The 23,313-nt window shown below is 44.0% G+C and overlaps 1 protein-coding gene across 1 annotated transcript; it reads right to left on the bottom strand.

The window, feature by feature from the left end:
• Nucleotides 1-1,442: 1,442 nt before the first annotated feature.
• Nucleotides 1,443-16,495, bottom strand: map4k1 (mitogen-activated protein kinase kinase kinase kinase 1; the record flags this gene model as incomplete). The annotated part of the gene is made up of 32 exons (XM_084436329.1): nt 1,443-1,712; nt 2,125-2,248; nt 2,342-2,434; nt 3,042-3,110; nt 3,294-3,471; nt 3,798-3,901; nt 4,153-4,211; nt 4,492-4,594; nt 4,810-4,870; nt 5,037-5,113; nt 5,210-5,288; nt 5,409-5,450; nt 5,726-5,838; nt 6,180-6,339; nt 6,562-6,607; nt 6,789-6,809; nt 6,931-6,975; nt 7,170-7,225; nt 7,359-7,417; nt 7,549-7,630; nt 9,395-9,511; nt 9,776-9,857; nt 10,177-10,239; nt 10,875-11,006; nt 11,134-11,206; nt 11,538-11,580; nt 11,903-11,950; nt 12,228-12,283; nt 12,431-12,495; nt 12,727-12,817; nt 12,940-12,997; nt 16,388-16,495. 32 exons carry the CDS (start codon nt 16,493-16,495, stop codon nt 1,616-1,618), a joined length of 2,604 nt encoding a protein of 867 aa, XP_084292455.1. The 3' UTR covers nt 1,443-1,615.
• Between the last annotated feature and the right edge of the window lie 6,818 nt (nt 16,496-23,313).

Raw genomic sequence — 23,313 nt, forward strand, 5'->3', positions numbered from 1 at the left:
GTAAAAAGTTTTTGCTTTATCGTTGCAATAAATTATTTGTATTGGTCACAAATCCTTATTTTGCGCTTGCACAAAGAATGAGATTCGAATTTCCTTTCGTGGACATCTGAGGATGTCCTATTATGGACACCGTAGTTTCTTTGGAAATGTTGGTGCGGTGCATCGTGTGCATGTCTCACACTAGCTGGACGTAGCTAGTATCTACTTATATACAAGCTGAGCAATATGCCAGTCATTCCCTTGTTGTCAAATTTATTCCGCTACTTAGATTGTAAGATTAATATATTGTTTAGCTTGCTAACTAAGTTGGTTTTGCTTTCGCGTTTTAACATAGGCTATATACCTGGGTGGTATTGTGCTGCAGAGGTTGTATGTTTAGAAAGCTTAAAACTGTTACCAGCCGGCAGATTGACTGTGAATGCCTTTTTCTGTAGCATTGCTGTATAGAAGTATGTCACAAAATGTGTTTGTCTGTGTGTGCATACCAGTGCCACAAACACTTAACCTATTGTTCACATTATTGTTGGATTGATGTTGTTGCTATTTGCACAGTTGTCAGTGTTGCAACCCCATTCACTGCTGTTGTAGGCCTACATGTGCATCTTGATTCTAATGTAAAATACAAATTTAAAAAGTTCACGCCTTTGTTCTCCGTGGCTACATGATTGAAAAGTAAGCCGTTGAAACAAAGTTGGGATTTCAAAGTTGATTCACCTTTCAAATTCAACACATATTCAACAGTGATTGTAATACCTTAATTCGCCCATGTTGAAGAGTAAGATGTTGGAACAAGTCGCGATATCAACGTTAATTCACCTTTCAAAATCAAAACCTAATCCAATGTTGATTCACATCACATGACGTTGAATCACCCGTGAATAAACGTTGAAATGCCAGCTGGATAGGCTTACGTTAAATTGTGTGTAGATTCCATATATTTATGACAGCAGAGCCATCTAAATGTTACTTCGTAATATGGACAATTTAGACTTTTTAAACAAACATTTTTTACTCCACATACTGAGAAACCTCACCACACATATTATCAACAAGCACCAAAACAGACACTTGGACTAATGTAATTCCCCATTTATTGGAATGTGATTAATTATAAGCAGGATATAATTAATGTCTACTGTGTATTATGTATAACGTCTAATCTTTATTATACAATGTCTGTATAATAAACAATACATGTACTATCAAAGACTAGATCCATATGAACAACGGATGGAACAAGTGTTACAGTACTGTCACAATGAATGAATAATCCTTTGTCTGTGTTTGTCAGAGCACACATGAACATGTCAGACTGTGTGGGTTAAGCATGAAGGTCCTGCATGTTCTAGAGCGGGTGAATGCCAAGCATAGCAGCTCTGCACTACTGCATGGACCCCTGACATGGACTAAGGTTATCAGGGTTCTCCCTCAAAGGTCAGGGCACTCCCAAAACAAATCAGGGTCATCCCTCCCTAAAAAAAATAATATTCTCAAGGGCATTCCTTAGAGTACATGCATAGGCCTAGGCTTTTTCTGTACAAAGATTGGCATGGCTGATGGCTGGAGTAGCCTATTGGTTGGTTTGGCACTATGTTTCCCTCACAGCCCTGGAAGGTCAAGGTACCAGGACAAAGTCCTGAGCGATCTCTAGGGTGTACAGGTTGCAGAGTCCTGATTGGTCCTCCATTTGCCGTGTCTCCATGACAACAATCCTTCAGGGGATGAGAGGGAAGGCACATTTCATACTGACTGGAAACAGGACTGGACTACAGTCGGTTACAGTCATAGAAGTACATGTCCATGTCCAGTGTGTGTGTGTGTGTGTGTGTGTGCATCATTATTATGTATATTATACCACCAATATATATGTATGTGTCTGTATGTGCATGTAAGTATATATTGTGTACATCCTAGAAGCTTGTTTGTAACTATGAAATGTGACATGTTAAACGGCCAAACAACACAACAGCAATGGAATTATATATTGGCCCCTGCAATGTATTTTGAAAATGCGGACCTAAATAAATAATTTAAATGTGTGTGTGCCTGTGCTTGTCTGTTTGTGTTTGTGTGTGTGTGTGTGTGTGTGTGTGTGTGTGTGTGTGTGTGTGTGTGTGAGCCCACCTGTCTGAGCCCACCAAGCGGTAGGTCTTCTTGGGGTCGTTCAGCTCCTGTAGCACCTCTGACCCCTCCCCTCTCCTCTGCCAGCCATGGCGCCACACCCCCAACAGAGTGTCCTCCACGTACACTGGAGGAAGGGAGGGAGGAGGAGAGAATAAGACAAATGGTTAGGTAGAGAGAGAAATAGAGAGATCATCCATCCATCCATCCATCTCCTCACCTATAGCCTCCACATCACATGTGAAGCTGGTCTTAGCTTGCAGGGTCATGTGGCTCCTCTGTGCCCCCTCCAGGTCAACTATGTGTACTGAGTCTGCAGGGGAAGGAGACAGAGAGAGCGAGAGAGAGAGAGATACTTTAATAATCCATGTGGGGGGAAATGAGATGTTTCAGCAGTGGAAAAGTACTGCAGCAGTGGGAAAAAAGTACAGCATAATAAAGAGAATATAGCCTACATAATAGGTTAAATTAAATTACAAGAAATATACATAAATATAAATATGCATACAGCATGCATAAATATACATACATGCATACATACATACATACATACATACATACGTTAGTACGTAGGTACATACGTACAGTACAGTCTGTAATATGTATCTCTTAGAAAAGATGTGTTAAAAATAACACGTTGTGTTATATTGTCATTAACCAAACGCACAGATGTGTTAAAATAACACATATTTTCTAAGAGTGTAATACTCAACATACAGTACATGCACACATCCACAGCCCTCAGGAACACTCAGGCACTGTTATAGTCACCTCACAATTGTTCAGAATCAGACATGTTTATTGCCATGTATTTTTACAACACACAAGGAATTTGTTTTGGTTTCACTTGAACACACCATAGCGTGTGTCGTCTTTCTATATATTTTAAATGTTCATTCATTGTACTATAGGGCACTTACTGTCAATGAGGACTAGCACTGTGCTGCTGTCCAGTTGTGTCACTTGAACTGAGTCTTTGTAGCGGCTCTCTGTACACACACACACACACACACACACACACACACACACACACACACATAATACACAAATACGGAGAGAGAGAAAGAAACACAATGTATCCAAGTGTTGTGAGATCTTATCTGCACTGGATCATTTCACTATAATCAACCCAGAGAATGTATAAGAGACTAGGATATCTACAGGGTCCGTACCTTGTCTGGTGCTGGTGAACCACGAGGTGTTGGAGTTGAGATTGATTTTGTCCAGTTGGACGGGCTGGTCAGGTCCAGGACCCCGGGACACACCAATACACACCAGGGGGTACTCATGCTGGGCGGCCACCATCATCTCAAACACACACAGTGGGCTGGGCAGCGGGAAGTCAAAGTTCTAGATGGGGGTTGGGCGGGGGTGGGGGGGGGTCATTTGGAGGGATGGGGAGGGTAGAGGGGGGCAATGGAGGGATGGGGAGGGTAGAGGGAGAGGCAAATAATGTACATCCTATGAGTTATTAATGAATGATCAAATTCTATGCAGAACTGGAGAGGGCAGAGACACATAGGCTAATGATGGATAGAGAAAGTCTATATACTGTAACGTTCTGGATTCTGTTCCATTTGGAACTTCACCTTTTTTTCAGTTCTCTCCATGGATATAGAGGAAGAGGACGAGAACATGAGAGACATGTTGTGAGGGATCCTGTACTGTAATAATACCTTGATGAGCATGAACTTGTGCATGGGCTCGTACCACTGCAGGAGCACCACGCTGGACTCCATGGCACAGCACAGGAACACACAACCATGCAGGGCATTATTGGCTGGAGGCACGGAGGGAGGGAGGGAGGGGGGTGGGAGGAAAAGAGAGGTGGGGTGAGGAGAAGAAGAAAGAGAGAGAGAGATGGGGTGAGGAGAAAGATAAGATGGGGGGAGGGAGATAAATACTTTATAGATTAATGTATTTCAAGATTGATGCATCCCAATTTCTCTGTAAATGTCCACGATTTCTCACATAAATTTGTTTTATCCACTGTGCTCTAAGAGAGGGCATAGTCCTGTACTGTTCTCTCACCCACGGAGCAGGTCTTGCAGCCCTTGGTGTCTGGTATCTTACAGGTGATAGCATACTTCCTGGATATACAGACACATGTATTATTTATTATCTCATATTACATGCTGGGGGTAGGCCACTGAACTACTGAGGGTGCTTGATAGGAAGTGGAATAGCAGCTACTGAATTTAGATATCAAAGCAGGTATCAACTTCACAGCCAGGGGGTGATGCAGCTAGCTAATGAAGTAGAGCTCTCTGCCAGCACTATGCCATGTGTTAGCACTAGCATTTAAGCTATTTGATTTGTTACAATTTGACAATTATAACGTCTTCGATCACAGATGGTGTACGGGGTTACCTGGGTAACAGTCGGTGCGTTGGCAAGGCAACCATCCGCTGGTCCTTCCGTGCCTGTTCATACAGCTCCTTTAACAAATGGCAGTGGAGTTGGGATGATTTACCTGTGGAGGGAGACACACACACACACACACACACACACACACACACACACACAAACATACACACATGCACACGCGCACACACACACACACACACACACACACACACACACACACACACACACACACACACACAGGCAGGACACCTATTTAACATACCAGTACACCGTAAATCACACATCATGTATGTTCCGTCTCGTTTCATTTTGGTGTCTTACCTGATATGGACATGAGGACGTTACTGATGGTGTAGACCCAGGAACACTTTCCTGGGTAGAGCTATAGGGAGAGAGAGGTGGGTGACTGGTTAGGGGACATGGAGACATCATGAAGTATACAGGAGACTAGAACAGCTCTGGAGACTATATCACAGGTCCTACTGACCAGATTCAGACAGACAGTGGCAGTATGTACAGATATAGACTACTGTAGATTAGTTCCTCACCAGTTCCATGGTGGCCTCGGAGCTGTTCAGGTTGAGGGTGTAGATGCCCTCGTCTGCCCCCAGGATCAAGTGGTGATCTGAGGGGAGAGAGGACAGACAGAAGGGGGGTCACTGGGAGTCATGGTATAGGTCCGGTGTGTTCTAGAAGTGCACAGTTTAGCTCGGAAGCCTACCTTTAGTTGTCGGGTGCTCCCAAATGGTTGAACAATTGACTTTCAGTGGGCAGCCATGGAAGACCTTTTTAAAGCACACCTGGAGACAGAAGGCAGGAAGAGGAGGAGGAGCACATAATCACAAATAACATCAGGAAATAGTTTGGAAATGATAAATGGATTTATGCACAAGAATACAGAAGTTGATATAACAACTTACTGGAAGTTTCATCTTGGCAGGACTGGCACATTCAGCAGGCTCCTTGGATAGACAATCAACAGATCAGATCATTCACTACAAACATCCTACTTTTATTACAAGCATCTACCATGTTGTCCTTACGCCGGAGCAACAAGTGTTGCTACTTCCTGGCGTGCCTCAAGGAATCTATAAAGGAGGAAACCTCAGAGATGTCACAGATGTGTTCACGAAAACCCATATTTTAGGCATATCAACCTATGGAGCTCACCTGTACCTTTAGCTCTGTGATGTCTCTGGCATTCCATTCTTTATACCTTCCTGGGTGTGGTTCCTACCTGGAGATTCTGCCTCCTCCTGCGGTCCTTCTTGGGGGGCAGCTCTGGGGGCTGACGATCAGCCAGAGGGGCTGAGGGTCCGTCTGGGAGGGGCACCAGTAGGGACACCGGGTCTGGAGGAGGGGATCAAGTGAACAGGGTGTAAATGCAACCACAGTCTTTGTTTAGTACATGGATCTCAGTCTCCATTTGGTACACAACATGCAGTATGGAGAACCTTTCAAGACATAAGCTTGGAATTTCGAGGTTATATACACACACTCATATCCTCCTGGATATGGAACAGCCAGGGGTAGTAGACCTGCTTGATGTTAAATACCCCCTCTGATCAAAACCACACGCAGTAATGCTGTGTTGTGGTGGTGTATTATCATTGTATTATTAGGGAATACTGACATGCTAACATTATACTCACAGGCTAGTACAGTATGTAACCAATAACGCAGGATCTCACCTGACTTCACGTTGCGTTGGGACCGGGGGCGAGGCACGGGCCGGGAGTGAGTGGCACTGGAGGTCCGGCTGAGGGGGGAGGGGGCGTGGAGGAAGCACTGACTCCGTCCCCGATCATCCTCCCCTGTCATGCTTTCCTCTGAGCTGGTGCGTGCCTTGGGCTACGTGGATGCAAAAATACAGAGTACTTGAGGTCAGAGGTATGTGCAGTGGGTCTAGATTCCAGAGTGTGCTGTAGAACAACTTGTGAGGTTCTGTAGCCTACTGGAGCTTTATGTCTCCTGTGATGGAAAACTAGAGACTATTGTGTCTATGTAGAGTAGAATTTTCTGCTTTGAGAACCTACAGTAGAACAGCTTATGGGGTAGCCTACTGCATCTCACCTTTGGTGGGAGAGGGGGTGGGATGTCATCTGCTTGCATTGTATGCCTGTTTGAAGAGAGAGAGAGAGAGAGAGAGAGAGAGAGAGAGAGAGAGAGAGAGAGATAGAAAGAGAGAGAGAGAGAGAGATACAATAGGTTGACTTGTCGTGTATTGCCTTTTCCTGTATCTGTTGCTGTGGTACAGTATGTACTATACTATATATCATAGGGTGACAGAGATGGCTTACCTTGTAGCCTGTATTGTGGGGCTGGGGATACAATATGGAGGAAGAGAAAGAGAAGTTTTACTCAGTGAGAGATTCAATCTACACGTAAAAAATTGAGTAAAAATGTAACATATTGATGATTAATAGTTTGTGTGATTATTACATGTCAACATCATCATAGTCGTCATCTGAGTCCATTTGTTGGTCTCTGAGAGAGAGAGAGAGAGAGAGAGAGAGAGAGAGAGAGAGAGAGAGAGAGGAGTGGGACGGAGGAACAGAGGGAGGGAAGAAGACAAATAAATGATTATATTAAATGAGTGTGCAACATTGATCTATTGTTATTGAGTGAATCATTCATGTGGTGTGTGATTGGCTTGCGAAGTGGTACAGTAATCCTCTTACTTGATTGGACTCTTGTCGCTGATGTCCCATGCCGTGGATCCCACTGATGGGCGTATCTGGAGCGGAGAGATGATGAAAGAGAGTTTAGATTAATGATGAACTAAACAGTACCCTCAGCAGAGATCGTTTATTGAATGTGATTGGTCAAGTTAGTAATTCATCCTGGATGACAGAAAGTCTCAGACTCACCGTTCCTTTGGGCGAGTTTGTCTTTACGTTCACTGGCCTCTGGGTGTAGATTTGTTCCACTGTAACATGTGCACGCCCACACAGAGAGAGAGAGAGAGAGAGAGAGAGAGAGGGGTCAAAAAACTAAATTAACGGCTAAATGAAGAGTAAGGTTCAGTCAGTGGCAGCAGCCAATCAGGAGGTGTCTTACAGCTGATGTCAGAACTGCTCCGCTCCACCTGGTTGTGTTTGTTGATGGAGTGGATTCTCCTGAGGGAGCCTGGGACCACCACCTGGGAGACCACAGCACACGGGACAGGTCGGGACAGGGTTAAGCCTAATTTATACTCAGTTGACAAGTGTTGTACGACAAATGTCTGTCGACAGAAAAAAAATGTCAACCGACATTTAGCATTTATACTTCAGCGAAGTGTCTGATCACCTCCATGGTAACTTGCAGACGCATGGCTGATTGATCCATGGCAACGAGCGTGCCTTCAGTGTTATGCGCTTGTTTGCACCGGTTGACATAGAGATACTGAGCAAAGTGGTGTCACAACTTAAGTCATCTACAGGTACATACTCTCTTAATTCTATGCCAACCAAGTTTTTCAAGACTATTTTTAACTCTGTGTCTGAGGACACCTTAGCCATCGTTAACTGCTCCCTCAGTGCAGGCTTTTTCCCATCAGCTCTTAAAACTGCCCTGGTAAAACCCCTTATAACGAAAAATAACCTAGACTCATCAGTTCTCAGTTATTTTAGACTGATCTCCAACCTCCCATTCTTAGGAAAAATCCTAGAAAATTATTGTTTTAAAAAAAAATAATTTTGTGGGTCATTTGCACATTTACAAATAGATAATTTTACCACCACAAATGTAGAGTATAACCAGAATTGTTTTGTGGGTCATCTGCACATTGTCTATCACTCCGTAAAAGACATTTCTGAGCTGTCACTCAGTAAGAGACAGGCTGTAGTTTCAAGGGCCTAGTAAAACAAGTCATCCTAACATTAAGTCTAGAATAAGGAAGCATTTTAAATCACAGGATCGCGTCTCCAAAGCAACCACACGTATATGAGACTTAAATCGTAAATCTGGTTTAAGTTGTGGTCTTATAACTCTGAAAAATAGAGATTAATAAGATCTGAGGCAAAATACTCAAATCGAATGCATCAAATTTGGGTAACACTCTCTATAAAGGTTATGTTTATAATGCATCTTAAGCACATTCATAACACATTATAATGCACTCATAAGCCTTTATAAAGCTCTTTATAAATGTTTATAGTCATGCATGATATTTATGTTAAAGTCATAGTTCTCACATGGCAGGTAGCTCAACAAGAGTTCAAGCCCAGGGGGATGCAGAATAAAAAATGCTAATGAATACTCAGGCATTGTGCTGTGACATGATTTTTAAAATCTTTTAATCTTTTTTTAAACATGATTTTTTAATTTCATATTTTTAATTTGTGGCTGTTACTGTTTCTTCATATTGTTTGCATCTCTTCATCTGACCAGTCTTTTGTCTGCTTACATCTCAATAAGTCCCACCTGTATTCAATCCAATCAATTCAGTCAATCAGTGAATTCATGCTCAGCCTAGTGTCCCACAACTCATTCCCATCACAGTACAGTATGTAGGCCTACTAATGTTCATGGTGTAAATATCTAGCTGTGACATTTATATGTTTTTTTTTCAAGTCAAACTGCCAGCTTCTCACTTGGCTCAATAAGAACATGATCTTCCCTTGGTGTGAAATGCAGAATAAACATGCTAATGCCTACTCAGGCATTGTACTGTTTGGATTTCAGACATGATTTTTAAGATTTTAATTTAAGAAGTTTCAAATAATTAGGGTCTGAGCAGAGACCATTTGTCTCCTCCTCCCTCTTCCTCCTCAAAATGCCAGGCCCCGATCCAGTGATGCGCAGCAGCTGTAACATTCTCTTATTTTTATCTACTGTTTAACTGTTTTTAATTATTCTGTAAAGCACTGTGTGCTACATTTGTTTGTATGGACAGTGCTATATAAATAAAGTTGACTCTGACCTCCATTTCGTCTTCCTCTGAAGGCAGACAGGGCTTTAGCTTCTCAGGGTGGCGGAGCTTGTCCAGCAGGTCCAGTATCAGGTCCTGCCTCAGGCACGACTGGGTCACAAACATGTGCTGGGAGGAGGAGAGAGGAGGGGAGGAGGGAGGAGGGAGAAAAGGAGGAAGGGGGGAAAGAAGGAGGTAGAAAGGGGAGGAAGAAAGAGAGAGAAAGTGAGAGAGAAGATAGGAAACATCTGTATTAACACTCAACATGAAGCATTTATTTTGTTAGAACTGAAGTATAGTTTTCTTTGCTTGTTTGTTTTTTGTTTGTTTTTTCTAACGGGAATAAAATACAATAGAACACACTTAGGTAAAATAAAGTTAAGTTCTACTCACTTTGAGCATCTTGGAGGCGCTTGGTCTCTTCTTGGGGTTCCTGATCAGCATGGCCTTCACAAAGTTATAGAACATGGAGGTCCTGAGAGAGACCAGGGCGAGCAGGGAGGAACACCTTTAAATCTCTCCACAACAGCACCACCAGAACCAGCTGTCAGCAATAGAACCGGGGAACTAGAGTACGTCTAGCTACCTCTGGGTACCAGGGCCGGCTCAAGGGGAGTGCAGGGTTTGGCATTGCCCACCCAATATTTAAAGTTCCCCGTCTACTATATTGACTACACTATCTGAGTCATATAAAACTATAAAAATGGCAGTAAATAGGTTTCAGAGCAACCCATTAAGTGTGTAGGACTGGGAATGCAGACACAGTATACTGCCATGATGGTTCTCACTCCTACCATTTGGCCTTCTCCTTCAGTTTTGGTGGTTGGTAGCCACTCTTCGACATGAGGAACAGCACCCTATGAAGAGAGAAAAATTGCATGTGAGACTTGTGTGTGTATGTGTGTGCGTGTGTGCGTGCGTGTGTGTGTGTGTGTGTGTGGGTGTGTGATGGTGCTGGAATGCAGGCTGGGGTGTAAGTATGAACTCTTTTGTGTGTGATTGATGGGGTAGGCATGTGTGTCATTGAGGAATTTTATGCATGAATGTGCAAACGCAACATGAGGGTAAGTGTAAGGTGGAAAGTCTTGGCATTTACTAGAGAGCATGTGCATGTTCAAGACAGACGTGTGTGTGTGTGTGTGTGTGTGTGTGTGTGTGTGCGATGAACAATGTAGCCATCAAACTCCTTGGATTGTCCAATGTTGCTGAGCCTGAAATGTTTATATAATCTATCAGTTAGCCTGATACTGTTCTCTGTACACACACATATGCACGCACGCACGCACGCACGCTCACACACACACACACACACACACACACACACACACACACACACACACACACACACACACACACATAAAGCAGTCATCAGGAGGAAGAATGCTTACTTACATGTGTGTGTGTGTGTGTGTGTGTGTGTGTGTGTGTGTGTTTGTGTGTGTGTGTGTGTGCATGCGTGCGTGTGTGCACATTGAGTATTTAGTATGGTTACCGTAGGGGGTGTATGTCAAACAGGGGGGGCTGTAGCTCGGCCAGTTCGATGGCCGTTATTCCCACAGACCAGATGTCACACAGCTCATTATACCCCCCCTTGATCTCCACCGCAGCCACCTCTGGCGCCATCCTGTGGACAGAAGTGAGAACAGCAACCGCAGGAGTGAGATCAGCCCACTGCTCTGAAACAATCTCTAGTCACTGATGTACTATTTAGGACAGTATGAGTTATGGCAGCCACTTGTGGAGATCCTCACCAATATGGCGTCCCAATGAAAGACATCCGTCGTGCCAGAGTAGCTGTGATCTGGGCTGAGATCCCAAAGTCCGCTACAGAGAGAGAAAACAAATCACAGGGTTGGGTGTCATTAACCTATACTGTAAATTGGAAATAATTCATTCATTCATTAATAATACCTAAGTATATATATATATATATATATATATATATATATATATATATATCAATTTAAATTCGGAATTCATGGAATTGAAACAGGATTGCCCCCAACCCAAGTGTATGAGTGTGTGTGTGTGTGTGTGTGTGTGTGTGTGTGTGTGTGTGTGTGTGTGTGTGTGTGTGTGCATGCGTGCGTGTGTGTGTGTGTTTGTGTGTGTTGGTGACTTTGTTTGCAGATACGGTACACCTTCATTCACCTACCTAGCTTTACCTCTCCCTGGTCATTCAGGAGGATGTTGGCCCCCTAGAGGACAAGGGGAAGAGGAGCAGAGACAAGAGAAACATGCCGTCAACAAGGAATGTAGAACAAGATGGAAGTGTCACTCCTCATGAATTCCCATTCTATCCTGAACTGAATTGCTGCACTGTGAGTCAAAGTGAAACTTGAATCCTCCCATGGCCTCTCACGACCCACATATGTGGCATATCTGGTACTCCTTCTTTTCATCTTCCTTGATGCAGCATACTCAGATATAAAAAGAAAACTAGTGGTATAATTCAGTAATGTCTTGAAAACAACAATAATAAATAATAAACTGTCAACCCCAGTCTGTCTGTCATCTCACCTTGATGTCTCTGTGTATCTTCTTCTGACAATGCAGATAGTCCAGACCCTGGAGCAACACAGAGTTTACTGTAAAAGCAACTGCCTACACCTCTGACCTGGTGGTCACCCACATTGCATCGCAATCCTCTTTTTATCTGAGGTGCGCTCTTGTGCATTCACTCACATTGATTTAATTACATATGACTGGTGTAAGAAAAGAGAGAATAGTATGAATAGTTATGATTAAATGCATGAAGAACACTACAGTACTTTGATATTTATTACTGGTGTGTATATGGGTGTAAGCATGGCCTCTGGCCCTACATAGCTGCTAGTGATGGTACCTGTAGCATCTCCCTGCAGATGAAGGCTATCTGTAGCTCTGTGAGAGGCCCGGTCACTGAGGGAGAGAGAGAGAGGACATTTTAAAGAGAAAGAGATTTTTGTCGTACTGTTATAGAAATTCAGTAAGCCAGGATTTCATACTGTATTTGGTCAGTGAAACACCCACAACCCCCCCCCCCCACACACACACGCACACACTCACCATGGTAAATATCCTGGAGAGAGCCTCCTCCACAATACTCCATACAGATCCACAGCTTGTTAGCTCTGAAAACACACACACAGAACCACAATCACTGTCATATCCTGCCATATCAAGCCACTTTTCATGATCATATATCCACTGGATCTACCAGTGTGTGCAGGGGATGGGGATAAGGGAACCTAGGGATTCACTGTATGTAGACTCACTGTACTGTATGTAGCTGCCATGGTAGACCTAGGGACTGTAGACTCACCGTATGTAGCTGCCATGGTAGAGCTAGGGACTAGACTCACCGTATGTAGCTGCCATGGTAGGCCACTATGTTTCTGTGCTTGCAGCTCTTAACTATGATGATCTCCTGCTGGATCACAGAGAAGTCGTCCTCTGCGGGGCCATAGAGAGGGATCAGAATGTCACGTCGTGTGTCTAGACTGTGAACCATGAATGTGTGCTACGGTACTCTCGGTGTGAACAGAGCTTCCCTTTTTCAGATCTGGGGCACTCACCTGGTTCCATCTTAATGACCTTGATAGCAACCAGCTCCCCGCTCTGCTTGTTCTGAGCCTGAACACACACACACACACACACACACACACACACACACACACACACACACACACACACACACTCTCTCATCAGTGGCTATCATAACAACACTATGAACTGGATACATGAAGACCCCATGTAGGCCCATGCAGTGGAAAGATGTCACCATGGTGGGGATTAGTGACAGGGCGGGGAAGAAGGGGATGAGTGGGTGTGGAGAGGTGGCTGGAAATGGCCACTGGAGTGTGTGTGTGTGTGTGTGTGGGCGGGGGGGGGTAGTCACAAAACAAACAGTCACCCCATTTCACACTCACACATACACGTACAAACATAGATGGAAATTGAGTTGTTGAGCGAAGGCGGTTTCCATTGTGATGTCAGTGAACTTAGAGGCAGTCCAAGACATCAGGGTACACACGCACACGCCAACATAAACACACACACACACACACACAAACAAACAAACAAATACACACACACACACAAACACACACACACACACACACACACGCACACACACCCACACAAACACACCCACACACACACACACACACACACACACACTCACACAAATATACACACACACACAAAGTGAGAAAAACAAAGTGACGGATGAGCGTTCTGTCTCAAAGGAAACTCCAGACAAGAAATGGAACAGTCAGAGTAGGGTAGACTTTGTGTCTGGTTACAGTACAGTAACCCCCTACATTAACTGACAACCTTAGTGTCTAGCCATGATGGAACTCACTGGTGCTTCCACGGACGGTGTCTCACTTTCAATCACGTCGCCTTATATTCAAGTCCTGTACTCTCTCACTTACTCAAACACACACAGTAGGTAGAAGCCCCCCTCCCTCTCGATGAACTCTAAACATCCACAATAGGTAGAAGCACCTCTCTCTCTCTTTCTCTCTCTCTCTTTGAACTCTGAACACTTCTTCCTCCTTCCTCTTTTTATGGTTAAAGATACATCAACCTGTGCTGCTCACTACAGTAGAAGCAAACCCTCACCCTTGACACATGCATGCGCACACACACACACACACACACACACACACACACACACACACACACACACACACACACACACTAGAGCTAACACATGAACCAGGCAGATCCTGTAAATACCAACGACTGTCTCACTTCTTCTTTATTTTTCACTCGGTCGTCATGGGCTGCACCTGGCACCGAGGGTGGGTGGTACTTGATTAGTTGAGACTGTCAAATTAGTCCGTCCTAGCATTTTCAATGAAACAAACATCTGTGGCTGAGACCTGACTCTTCGAGAGTGGATGAGGTCAAACCACTGGTACAGCAGTATGATACTGTGCTGTAAGGTTTCATGATGCCTCACTGCTGGAAGTTCCGAACACGCTGACCTTAAAAAAAAGCTTGTTTAAGTTACTAAAAGTCTTGGGAATAGACAGTTGGGGCACTTGACATTAGATGTCGGCCATTTTGTAACTGTTTGGACTGAAACTGGGCACAAAAACCTGATATTCAGGACTAATTATAATGTTTGAGAAGTGGAAACTGAAAAACGTGAATCAATAACCGGGCTAAGATTAATCATGTTTTGTTTGTCTGTATGTTTGACATGTGGCCCAGCTGTGTGTGTGTGTACATTCAGTGTTGTTTGACGTACATACAGATATCGACTCATGGTGGTGCTGCGGCTGGAGTCACAGAGAAGTCATACTCATATGATAAGCAGCCCCCAGAACAGAACTTTATTGCCACTACCCTCACCTACTATACTGTTGCTGTCTGACAGGTGGAACCAGCCCTCACCCTGCTGACGAACAGTCCAAATATTTGGTAGTGGTATTCTCTCTCTTGACCCTCCCACAGATATTTCTTGGCATGCTAAGCAAACCAGTTTTCTCAGTCATACTCATACACACACACACACACAGACATTGGACTGTTTTCTATGTGAAAAGCATCACATAGCCCAGAGCTCAAGCCCGCATATGAATCAAGTGAACCATCATGTGGCCCAGCTGCATCTGTGTGAATGTGTGTGTGTGTGCGTGTACACTTACGTGAGTGACACAGGACACCTGCAGTGCTTAGAAATGTGATTAAGAGTGTAAAATGCAAAAGCTGACTCCATGCCCTATGAAAATAGAGTAGATGTACTGATGTCTTCCATTTCTCTGCATGAGGAGGAAGTATGCCTCCCATCACTCCCTGTTTTGCATCAGACACGTACGCTATCTATGCGGAAGACCTGGTGTACTGTACACTGACCTGCAGTAGGACCAGAGATGGTGATGTGGTGAATGTATATTTTATTGTATATTGCGTCTGCATGTGTTGTATTCCCTTCATGTTCTTGTACTTATTCTTATTTATATATTTACATGCTGACTGTCAAAGAATACGTCTCCACAGAAATTGACTAAATAAAGCATCATATTGTATCAAAGGCACACCAGGGAGACTGTTACTGACCATTGATCCAAGGTTAGGGGTTAGGTTTGGAACCTTGTTATACTGCCTGAAAACATCTTTTGTAGTCCTGGGACTACAAGATAAGCTAACAAAGCTAACAAACCTTTGCTATCACTGTCTGTCTCAGTGCTCCAGTCGGTTACAGTCTAGCTCTCTCACAACAACATGCATGTACAGTAGCAACACAGTTAATCTCTTAGAACAAATTTGGAACAAACATTCTACATTCTACAGAGCCACAACGTTGCTGGCAGGCAGGGGTTGGGGAGGAGGAAGAGGTGGAAGAAGAGGAAGGAAGGACATACGTATGTAACCCGCTTAAAAAGGTGACACAGTAGCCAAAAACCAGATAACACAGGCAAATGTCAACCTGCAGGTTTTAACATTATTGAGAGTTTCAACAATATAAGGGCCTTAATAAAGTTCACATCTATGATTACTAACTCTGATTAAGATATATATTGTACACTATACTATAGCAATGCAGGTCTATCATCATATTATTCTACACAGCTTTAATACACCTTGGACAAAGTCACTAAACAAAACTAGAACAGATGTGGAGATGAGTCATATCAGACAGAAAATGCAGATTAGAAATATTTTATCAAGATTACTTTCACTTTTTCTGAAAACCACTTCCTTGAATGGGAATCACACATCACAACCCAAAATGTCTTGTCTGAGAATGTTCACTCATCAGAATTTTCATTCGATTTAACTACATGAAAATAATCTAATGTTATTGTCTTTCACACAAGGTTGACTAGATTAAATCTCTGACAGTGATAAAGAGGATATCAACCAATACCTAACTCTAATAAGAGTAGGCCTTCTCCTGAATTAAAATGCTGTAAAGTGGGTGGAAGGAAAAATAACATAACAATATAGGCCAGGTAGCAGGCAAAAACAATGAAAAGGAGGGTGTGAATCCTCGTGTTCTTTTCTAACCTTGTGGACTTCTCCATATGTTCCTCCTCCGATACGCAGCAGAATCTCAAAGTCATCCTGGGGGTTCCTGGTGGAGATATCTAAAGCTGCCTGATGCTGGGAGTCCATCACTGAGACTGGAGCATTGCATACACACGCGCACGTTCACACACACACACACACACACACCACCACCACCACACACACACACACACACACACACACACACAAGCACCACCACCTCCACGAGCTGCCTGTGCTGAAGTGAGAACAAGCCTGGCTGCACAAACACATATACATACACACACACAAAGACACACTCACACTATAACCTACTCTTTTACCTTCCTGATTCTCACAGGAATCTGAAAATGTCCCTCCCTCTTCTGTTCTCACTCTGTTGCTCATTTACATACTCTTTGGCTTTATTTCCTGTTGTGAGTGTGTGTGTGCGTGCGTGAGAGAGAGAGAGAAAGAGAGAGAGAGAGAGAGAGAGAGAGAGAGAGAGAGAGAGAACTCATTATTACTATACATGTGATTGCAGATATGTTGCTCTGTGTGGGTTTTCTGTGTGGGTTTTGACTTGACACTTGAGGATATCTGCAGAGGTGTGTGTGCATGTGTATGTGTGTGTGTGTGTGCAAAAATGCTGCAGAATGGCGTTCCTTCCTGTTCAGCATGTTGATATTAATAAAAATATAAAAAGTTCCAAAATGATAAACACACACAATATATAGCTATACACAATATATATAAGATCTATGAATGCTAATATTACACACACATTGCATATCTTCACTCAATGTGAAGCTTCCCACACCACGTCCAGAGAAAAGAGGCCAATGTATGTATGTGTGTCTGTATGTCGTCTGTCTCTGTCTATCTGCCTGGCTCTATGCATGTGTGTATAAATGTTCTTGCATGTGTGTGTGTGTGTGTTTGTCTGTCTCTCTCTTAGAAAAATAAATAAATACTGTATGTACATGCACATCACAAAAAAACTGGTGCTTAACCAAAAAAAACAATGAAAAAAGACAAAGTCGGCACACAGTAAGCTGCCTGTCCCGTGCTTTCATTTCCCCTAAAACGTTTCACCCAGAAGGAGCTTTGTCAGATCACAAGATCTGGTCCTAGACACCCTTATATAGTTAACACTCCATCACCCAACCAGTGCCAATGGGGATCCAGTTGAGTAAGTGTGGTTAACATCTCATCTAAAGGGTAAAGGTACATAGATCATGATCCTGAAGTGTGTAATCCAAACAACTTCAACTACAATGTCTGTCTCTCTCTCCCATGTCCTTTTTTGACTCGAGGCCTGTGTTTAATGTGTTTAATGGATGTACAGCAAACAGAGACTGCTCTCTTTGGAGAGACCATCAGATTAATCATATCGTAGACTATACTGAAAACATATAGGCCCCAGCACATACTAATCAGTTAGAAAAATAACCTCATCCAACTGGTTTGACATTTAGGCTACCTCGCCTCCCTCATCTTTCACAAACCCCTCTCTGTGCAGATAGCAAGCCCACAGATTCTCACCTTTGAGCCCACAGCACACCATCCACCCACCTGTGTCAGACACATGCCCTGTACCAACCGACCACAACCACTCCTCAATCAGATAATGAAAGTGCATGCTTGAGAGCAGGGATTCCCTATTGAACATGTGTAATAAGATGATACTGGCAGTAAGGACTGGCAAATGATGGCCAATGATAAGACACTACAGTATGTGTCAGGCTTGGTGAACTCAGTACACACAGAAAGTAGCATGTGAAACTGGGCAAGCACTTATTTGGCTCCAGGACTAAAACTGAACGCTGCTTCTCCATGTTTTAACTTTGTGGACCGAAAGCAGACCTGTTCCAGATGACCCGAGAGGTCTGGATGGTTCATAAGGTAGCAGCAGATCAGACATTTATTTTGGCCCTTAAAGCAATACAGTGTTTTCTCAGAACTGCACACCCACAGGCTCTGCGAGTAAGTGCACTGCCGTACTGTCGTAATGTTATCAGATTGTCTTTTTCTTTTTCTGGCTTCCTCTGTGATGTTTCGCTTCAGTTTTCTCACCTCCGCCATGATATCATTGAGCTAAAAAACGCATGATATCCATAGACGCCGGAATAGTTAGCTACTACTGTGTTGTTTAAGCACAATGTTGCACATGCACACTTTGACTGAATGCTGCGTCCCGGGGGCGCACGTTTTAAAAGGTAATAAATGTCAATGTATTATCTTTCTGAGTAGACTGTTTGGACGATTCAGCTCACTTTTAGTAAATCTAATTGGAGAATTAGCACCAGACATGTTTGTAAAGGTCAAAATATCGCGATGTATTTCTTTAAACCTTTCAGTGCTTTATAAACCAACATTAGGATTTTAAAGTCAATTCTTTGACAGACAGGAATACGATGGCCCTGAAGTGTCACAAAACAACACATCAAAAAAGTGACAATGCATCAAAAAAAGTGGCAATGCATCAAAAGAAGTGACCAAGCATCAAAAAAAGTGACAACGCATTAAAAAAAAGTGACAATGTATCAAAAAGGTGACAACCCAACACAAATCGGCCACAACACAACACAAACCGGCCACAACACAACACAAATCGGCCACAACACAACACAAACCGGCCACAACACAACGGAAGTGAGCCACAACTGGGGGGGCGGAGTCTCGCCATCACGCCACTATCCACTCCACGAACCCCACAACTCTGCCCCTGAGTGGGCTAGAGACACACAGTCTTCCCTGGTGGGTGCAGGAGGGTGGCCAAGAGAGACCTACACTGTTCCTGACTCCTCCGAGGGGGCGGAGTCTCGCCATCACGCCACTATCCACGCCACAAACCCCACAACTCGGCCTCAGAGTGGGCTAGAGACACACTGTCTTCCCCGGTGGGTGCAGGAGGGTGGTCCAGAGAGAGCTACACTGTTCCTGACTGGTTCTGACCCGAGGGGGTGGAGTCTGGCCAGCACGCTACTATCCACGCCACGACCCCACAACTGTGCCTCAGAGTGGGTTACACACGGCCTTCACTAGTGGGTGCGGAGGGTGATGTAATCCACTTTCTTAGTCTTCTACGTTCTGAATCAGCTGCAGCTGTCTGATCTTTTTTGAGACCTGTAAACACACCATTACAGTAATCTTTAATCCTTGATATATCCTTCAGATGATTGAGGGCTGACTTTGTAATTGTCTTAATGTGGCTGTGGAAATTCAGGTCTGAGTCCATGACTACACCAAGATTTCTGGCTTCATTTGTAGTTTTTAGCATTAAAGTCCCAGTTAACCAAAATCAGAGATTTGCTTGAAAACACATTCTATGTGTTAGTGATGCATTGCTGATAACATGTAAAAATGGGATGAACCATGTGTAGTACTGGATTGTGAAGTTAGACCAGTTTTGTGTTTTTGACCAGTTTTGATTCCTGGATTTTCTGGGCGGGCTTAAAGCGGTACTTGATGACGTAGAGCGGTGTTCTTAGCATATCCCCGCCCTAACACTATATAAAGCTAGAACGGATTTGAATCTTCGGTTCTCCTGCTCAATCTTGAGTCTAGAATCAGCTAGTTTTAACCAGCAGTCTAGAATTAGCTATTTTTTCTTAGTTAGCAATGCCTATGCATAAAACTAAACGAAAATGCATCCTTCCTGGATGCCAGCAGGAATGGGATGATAAGGTCTCCTTCTTTCAACTCCCGAGTAAAGCTGAAATGAGAAGCAAATGGTTAGCATTTTTGAAGAGCCATGGTGTTACAGAGGAGTCTGTCACCGCTAGCGCCCGCCTCTGCAGCAAACATTTCACTCCCGAAAGCTTCTGCAATTATAATATGAGGCTTTTGGGTTTCACGGACTCACGACTGGTCCTGGTGAATTCGGCGGAGCCAACCATCTCCCTCCCCGGCCCCCGTTCTCCTCCTGTCGCATCAACCTTTGGTGCCGACACCGCTGCCTTGTGTGCTTATAGCTAATTAACGTTATAACGTTAGCTAGGTAACATAAGCAATAGGAAAATACACTGCTACGTTAATCTACAAAATATGTGTCTTGACATTTATGTGGTAATTTCAGCTATGATGAATTATATGTAATCTTAGGAGGAATTATAGCTAACATTAGCTATGTAGTTTGTTGCAGATGGGAGTGTGTATATAATCTTAGTCTAGCACCGACCAGGCGACCACCCGACAAATAACGTTACGGATGATATATTATGACTATAAGCGTTAACTATACAGAAACTGCCTGCCATATTTGTGGCACCTGATGTGCGTATGGGTTCACCGATAATGGTTACAGTATATTACTCCAGCGGGAGACCGGGAGGCGGGAACGAGGGGGATGGTTAGGTAGACCAGCTGCAGCTGGAGAAAGACGCACCCTCTCCCAGTGAAGCGTAGACCTGGTCCAGGGCGATATCCTACATATAACGCCCTGTTACTCTCAATGCAATTTGCCTATGAAAGTGCTTCATCGGCCCGGTCGTCCGACTCTACAGACAAAACCGTTTCGTTACTCACCAAAGTAAACACATCGTTGGAAAGATGAAAGCCTTTTCTCCTAAAGCGCTACAGTTTGTAGTCCCCCACCTTTCAAATAAAGGGCAAATTTGTACACTTAAATGTTTTATATCCACAGCGCATCGACTGTCTTCTTCTACCGGCGAATCGGCGCTCTCCGCTTTGTTTAGCCTACTCACTGCTGCCGCCCATGTCGGGGATGATGCATTACATCTTAAATGGTGTTGTGAGACTCGCGTTGAGGAAGGAGCAAATAAAAAACAACTTACTTTAGAATATCAAACCATTTAATAGGGGAATGAGAAAACATATGCCAATAATACAATTCAGCTCTGGTTTTAATTGCATGGGAATACAATGGCCTACAACCACATCTAACAACGTGCCAATGATTGTACTTGTCAATTTTATAAGGCAACAGTTACATAAATGTTTCCCGAAATGTTTTCTGAAGAGATCGTTTGCCATAGTTAAATGTTCTCCCGCTAATCAGACTCCTTCCTCAACGCGAGTTTCACAAACCCCTCTCTGTGCAGATAGCAAGCCCACGTGGTCTTTAGCCTCTGTAATATGATCTTTACACGCCTCTCCCCCACTTGCTCCAGCACGCATGCGCACAGGCCAGCGCGCAGACTGGCTATTCTCCCTCACATTCTCTGCGCTACGATCGGATTGTTGCTGACGAATGACGACGACAATATTCTCGGCACCAACAACGATCGTAGCGCAGAGAATGTGAGCCGGAGAATAGCCAGTCTGCGCGCTGGCCTGTGCGCATGCGTGCTGGAGCAAGTGGGGGAGAGGCGTGTAAAGATCATATTACAGAGGCTAAAGACCCCGTATTTGAAAACCAAAACAACAATGGCTCGCGTTGAGGAATCTCAACTGTCGATTCATCCAATCTGATTGATGAAAACAACCGTTTAGCGGCCGAAAATGGATTTTGAGAAACTGCATTCCCGTTGCCCCGTCCGCCGCCATTACATGGATATACTGGCTCGCGCAGGATTTTAAATTTCTTCTACAGGCCTCCGAACAACACAAAAGTGATCTCGGTGAGTCAAACTTCTTATAATATGTCGTAAATAAGGTCCAGGTTGTCAAAAACGAGCATTTTCCTTTAAACAACTTTTTCCATTGATCCCAAGGGACGACAGGATCGCCTGGGAGGGATAGGAATGGGTCCGGAGGTGGCAGGGAGTAAATAGGGACAGACTCATACATTCCTCGTTGCCTGTTTTTGTATTTTGCATCTAAGGGTAGTAACACTGGCGCGTTGGTATAGAGTAGCTACAGTTTTACCTGTGTTGTTTGTCAGGAGGTAGGTTAGGAGGAAGCATCTGTGCTTTTGACTCAGTAGACAAGTTTAATTTCAACTCCTCTCTGTTTTCACAAAGCTGTGCCTTCCTACCACAAAAGAGACGGCGTGCCAGTGTGACAATATGCAGACCAGAGAACTGTACTATTTGACAGGTTCTTCCGTCCACACCCCCTCCCCACGCAATTGGGTGTGGCTTCGGTGCCTTCAGCAGACACGCCCCCACAGTCTCAGACCAGAGAATGCTGCTGGCAACGAGGAATGTATGAGTCTGTCCCTATTTTCTCCCTGCCACCTCCGGACCCATTCCTATCCCTCCCAGGCGATCCTGTCGTCCCTTGGGATCAATGGAAAAAGTTGTTTAAAATGTACCTTTTAGTCGCTGGCTTGAACAGCGCTGATAGCGCAAAGAAGCGTACACTACCGGAGTTGATAATCGGGACAGACTCATCCACTCTCGTTGGCAATGTTATGTGTGAGAATAACGAGCACTCGGCTTCAACTTTCCCGCAACATATCCAACAGAACTGGAATGTTCAGCCAGTAGCCGCCGAGCACCGCTTCACTGGGAGAGGGTGCGTCTTTCTCCAGCTGCAGCTGGTCTACCTAACCATCCCCCTCGCTCCCGCCTCCCGGTCTCCCGCTGGAGAAATATACTGTAACCATTACCGGTGAAGCCATACGCACATCAGGTGCCGCAAATATGGCAGGCAGTTTCTGTATAGTTAACGCTTATAGTCATAATATATCATCCGTAACGTTATTTGGTGGGTGGTCGCCTGGTCGGTGCTGCTAGCTATGTTAGCTAGACTAAGGTTATATACACACTCCCATCTGCAACAAACTACATAGCTAATGTTAGCTATAATTCCTCCTAAAATTACATATAATTCATCATAGCTGACGTTACCACATAAATGTTAAGACACATATTTTGTAGATTAACGTAGCAGTGTATTTTCCTATTGCTTACGTTACCTAGCTAACGTTATAACGTTAATTAGCTAGGTATTCACCGCCGAATTCACCAGGACCAGTCGTGAGTCCGTGAAATCCAAAAGCCTCATATTATAATTGCAGAAGCTTTCGGGACTGAAAT

This window comes from Borostomias antarcticus, assembly GCF_949987555.1.
Source record: "Borostomias antarcticus genome assembly, chromosome: 1".
NCBI classification, from domain to species: Eukaryota; Metazoa; Chordata; class Actinopteri; order Stomiiformes; family Stomiidae; genus Borostomias; species Borostomias antarcticus.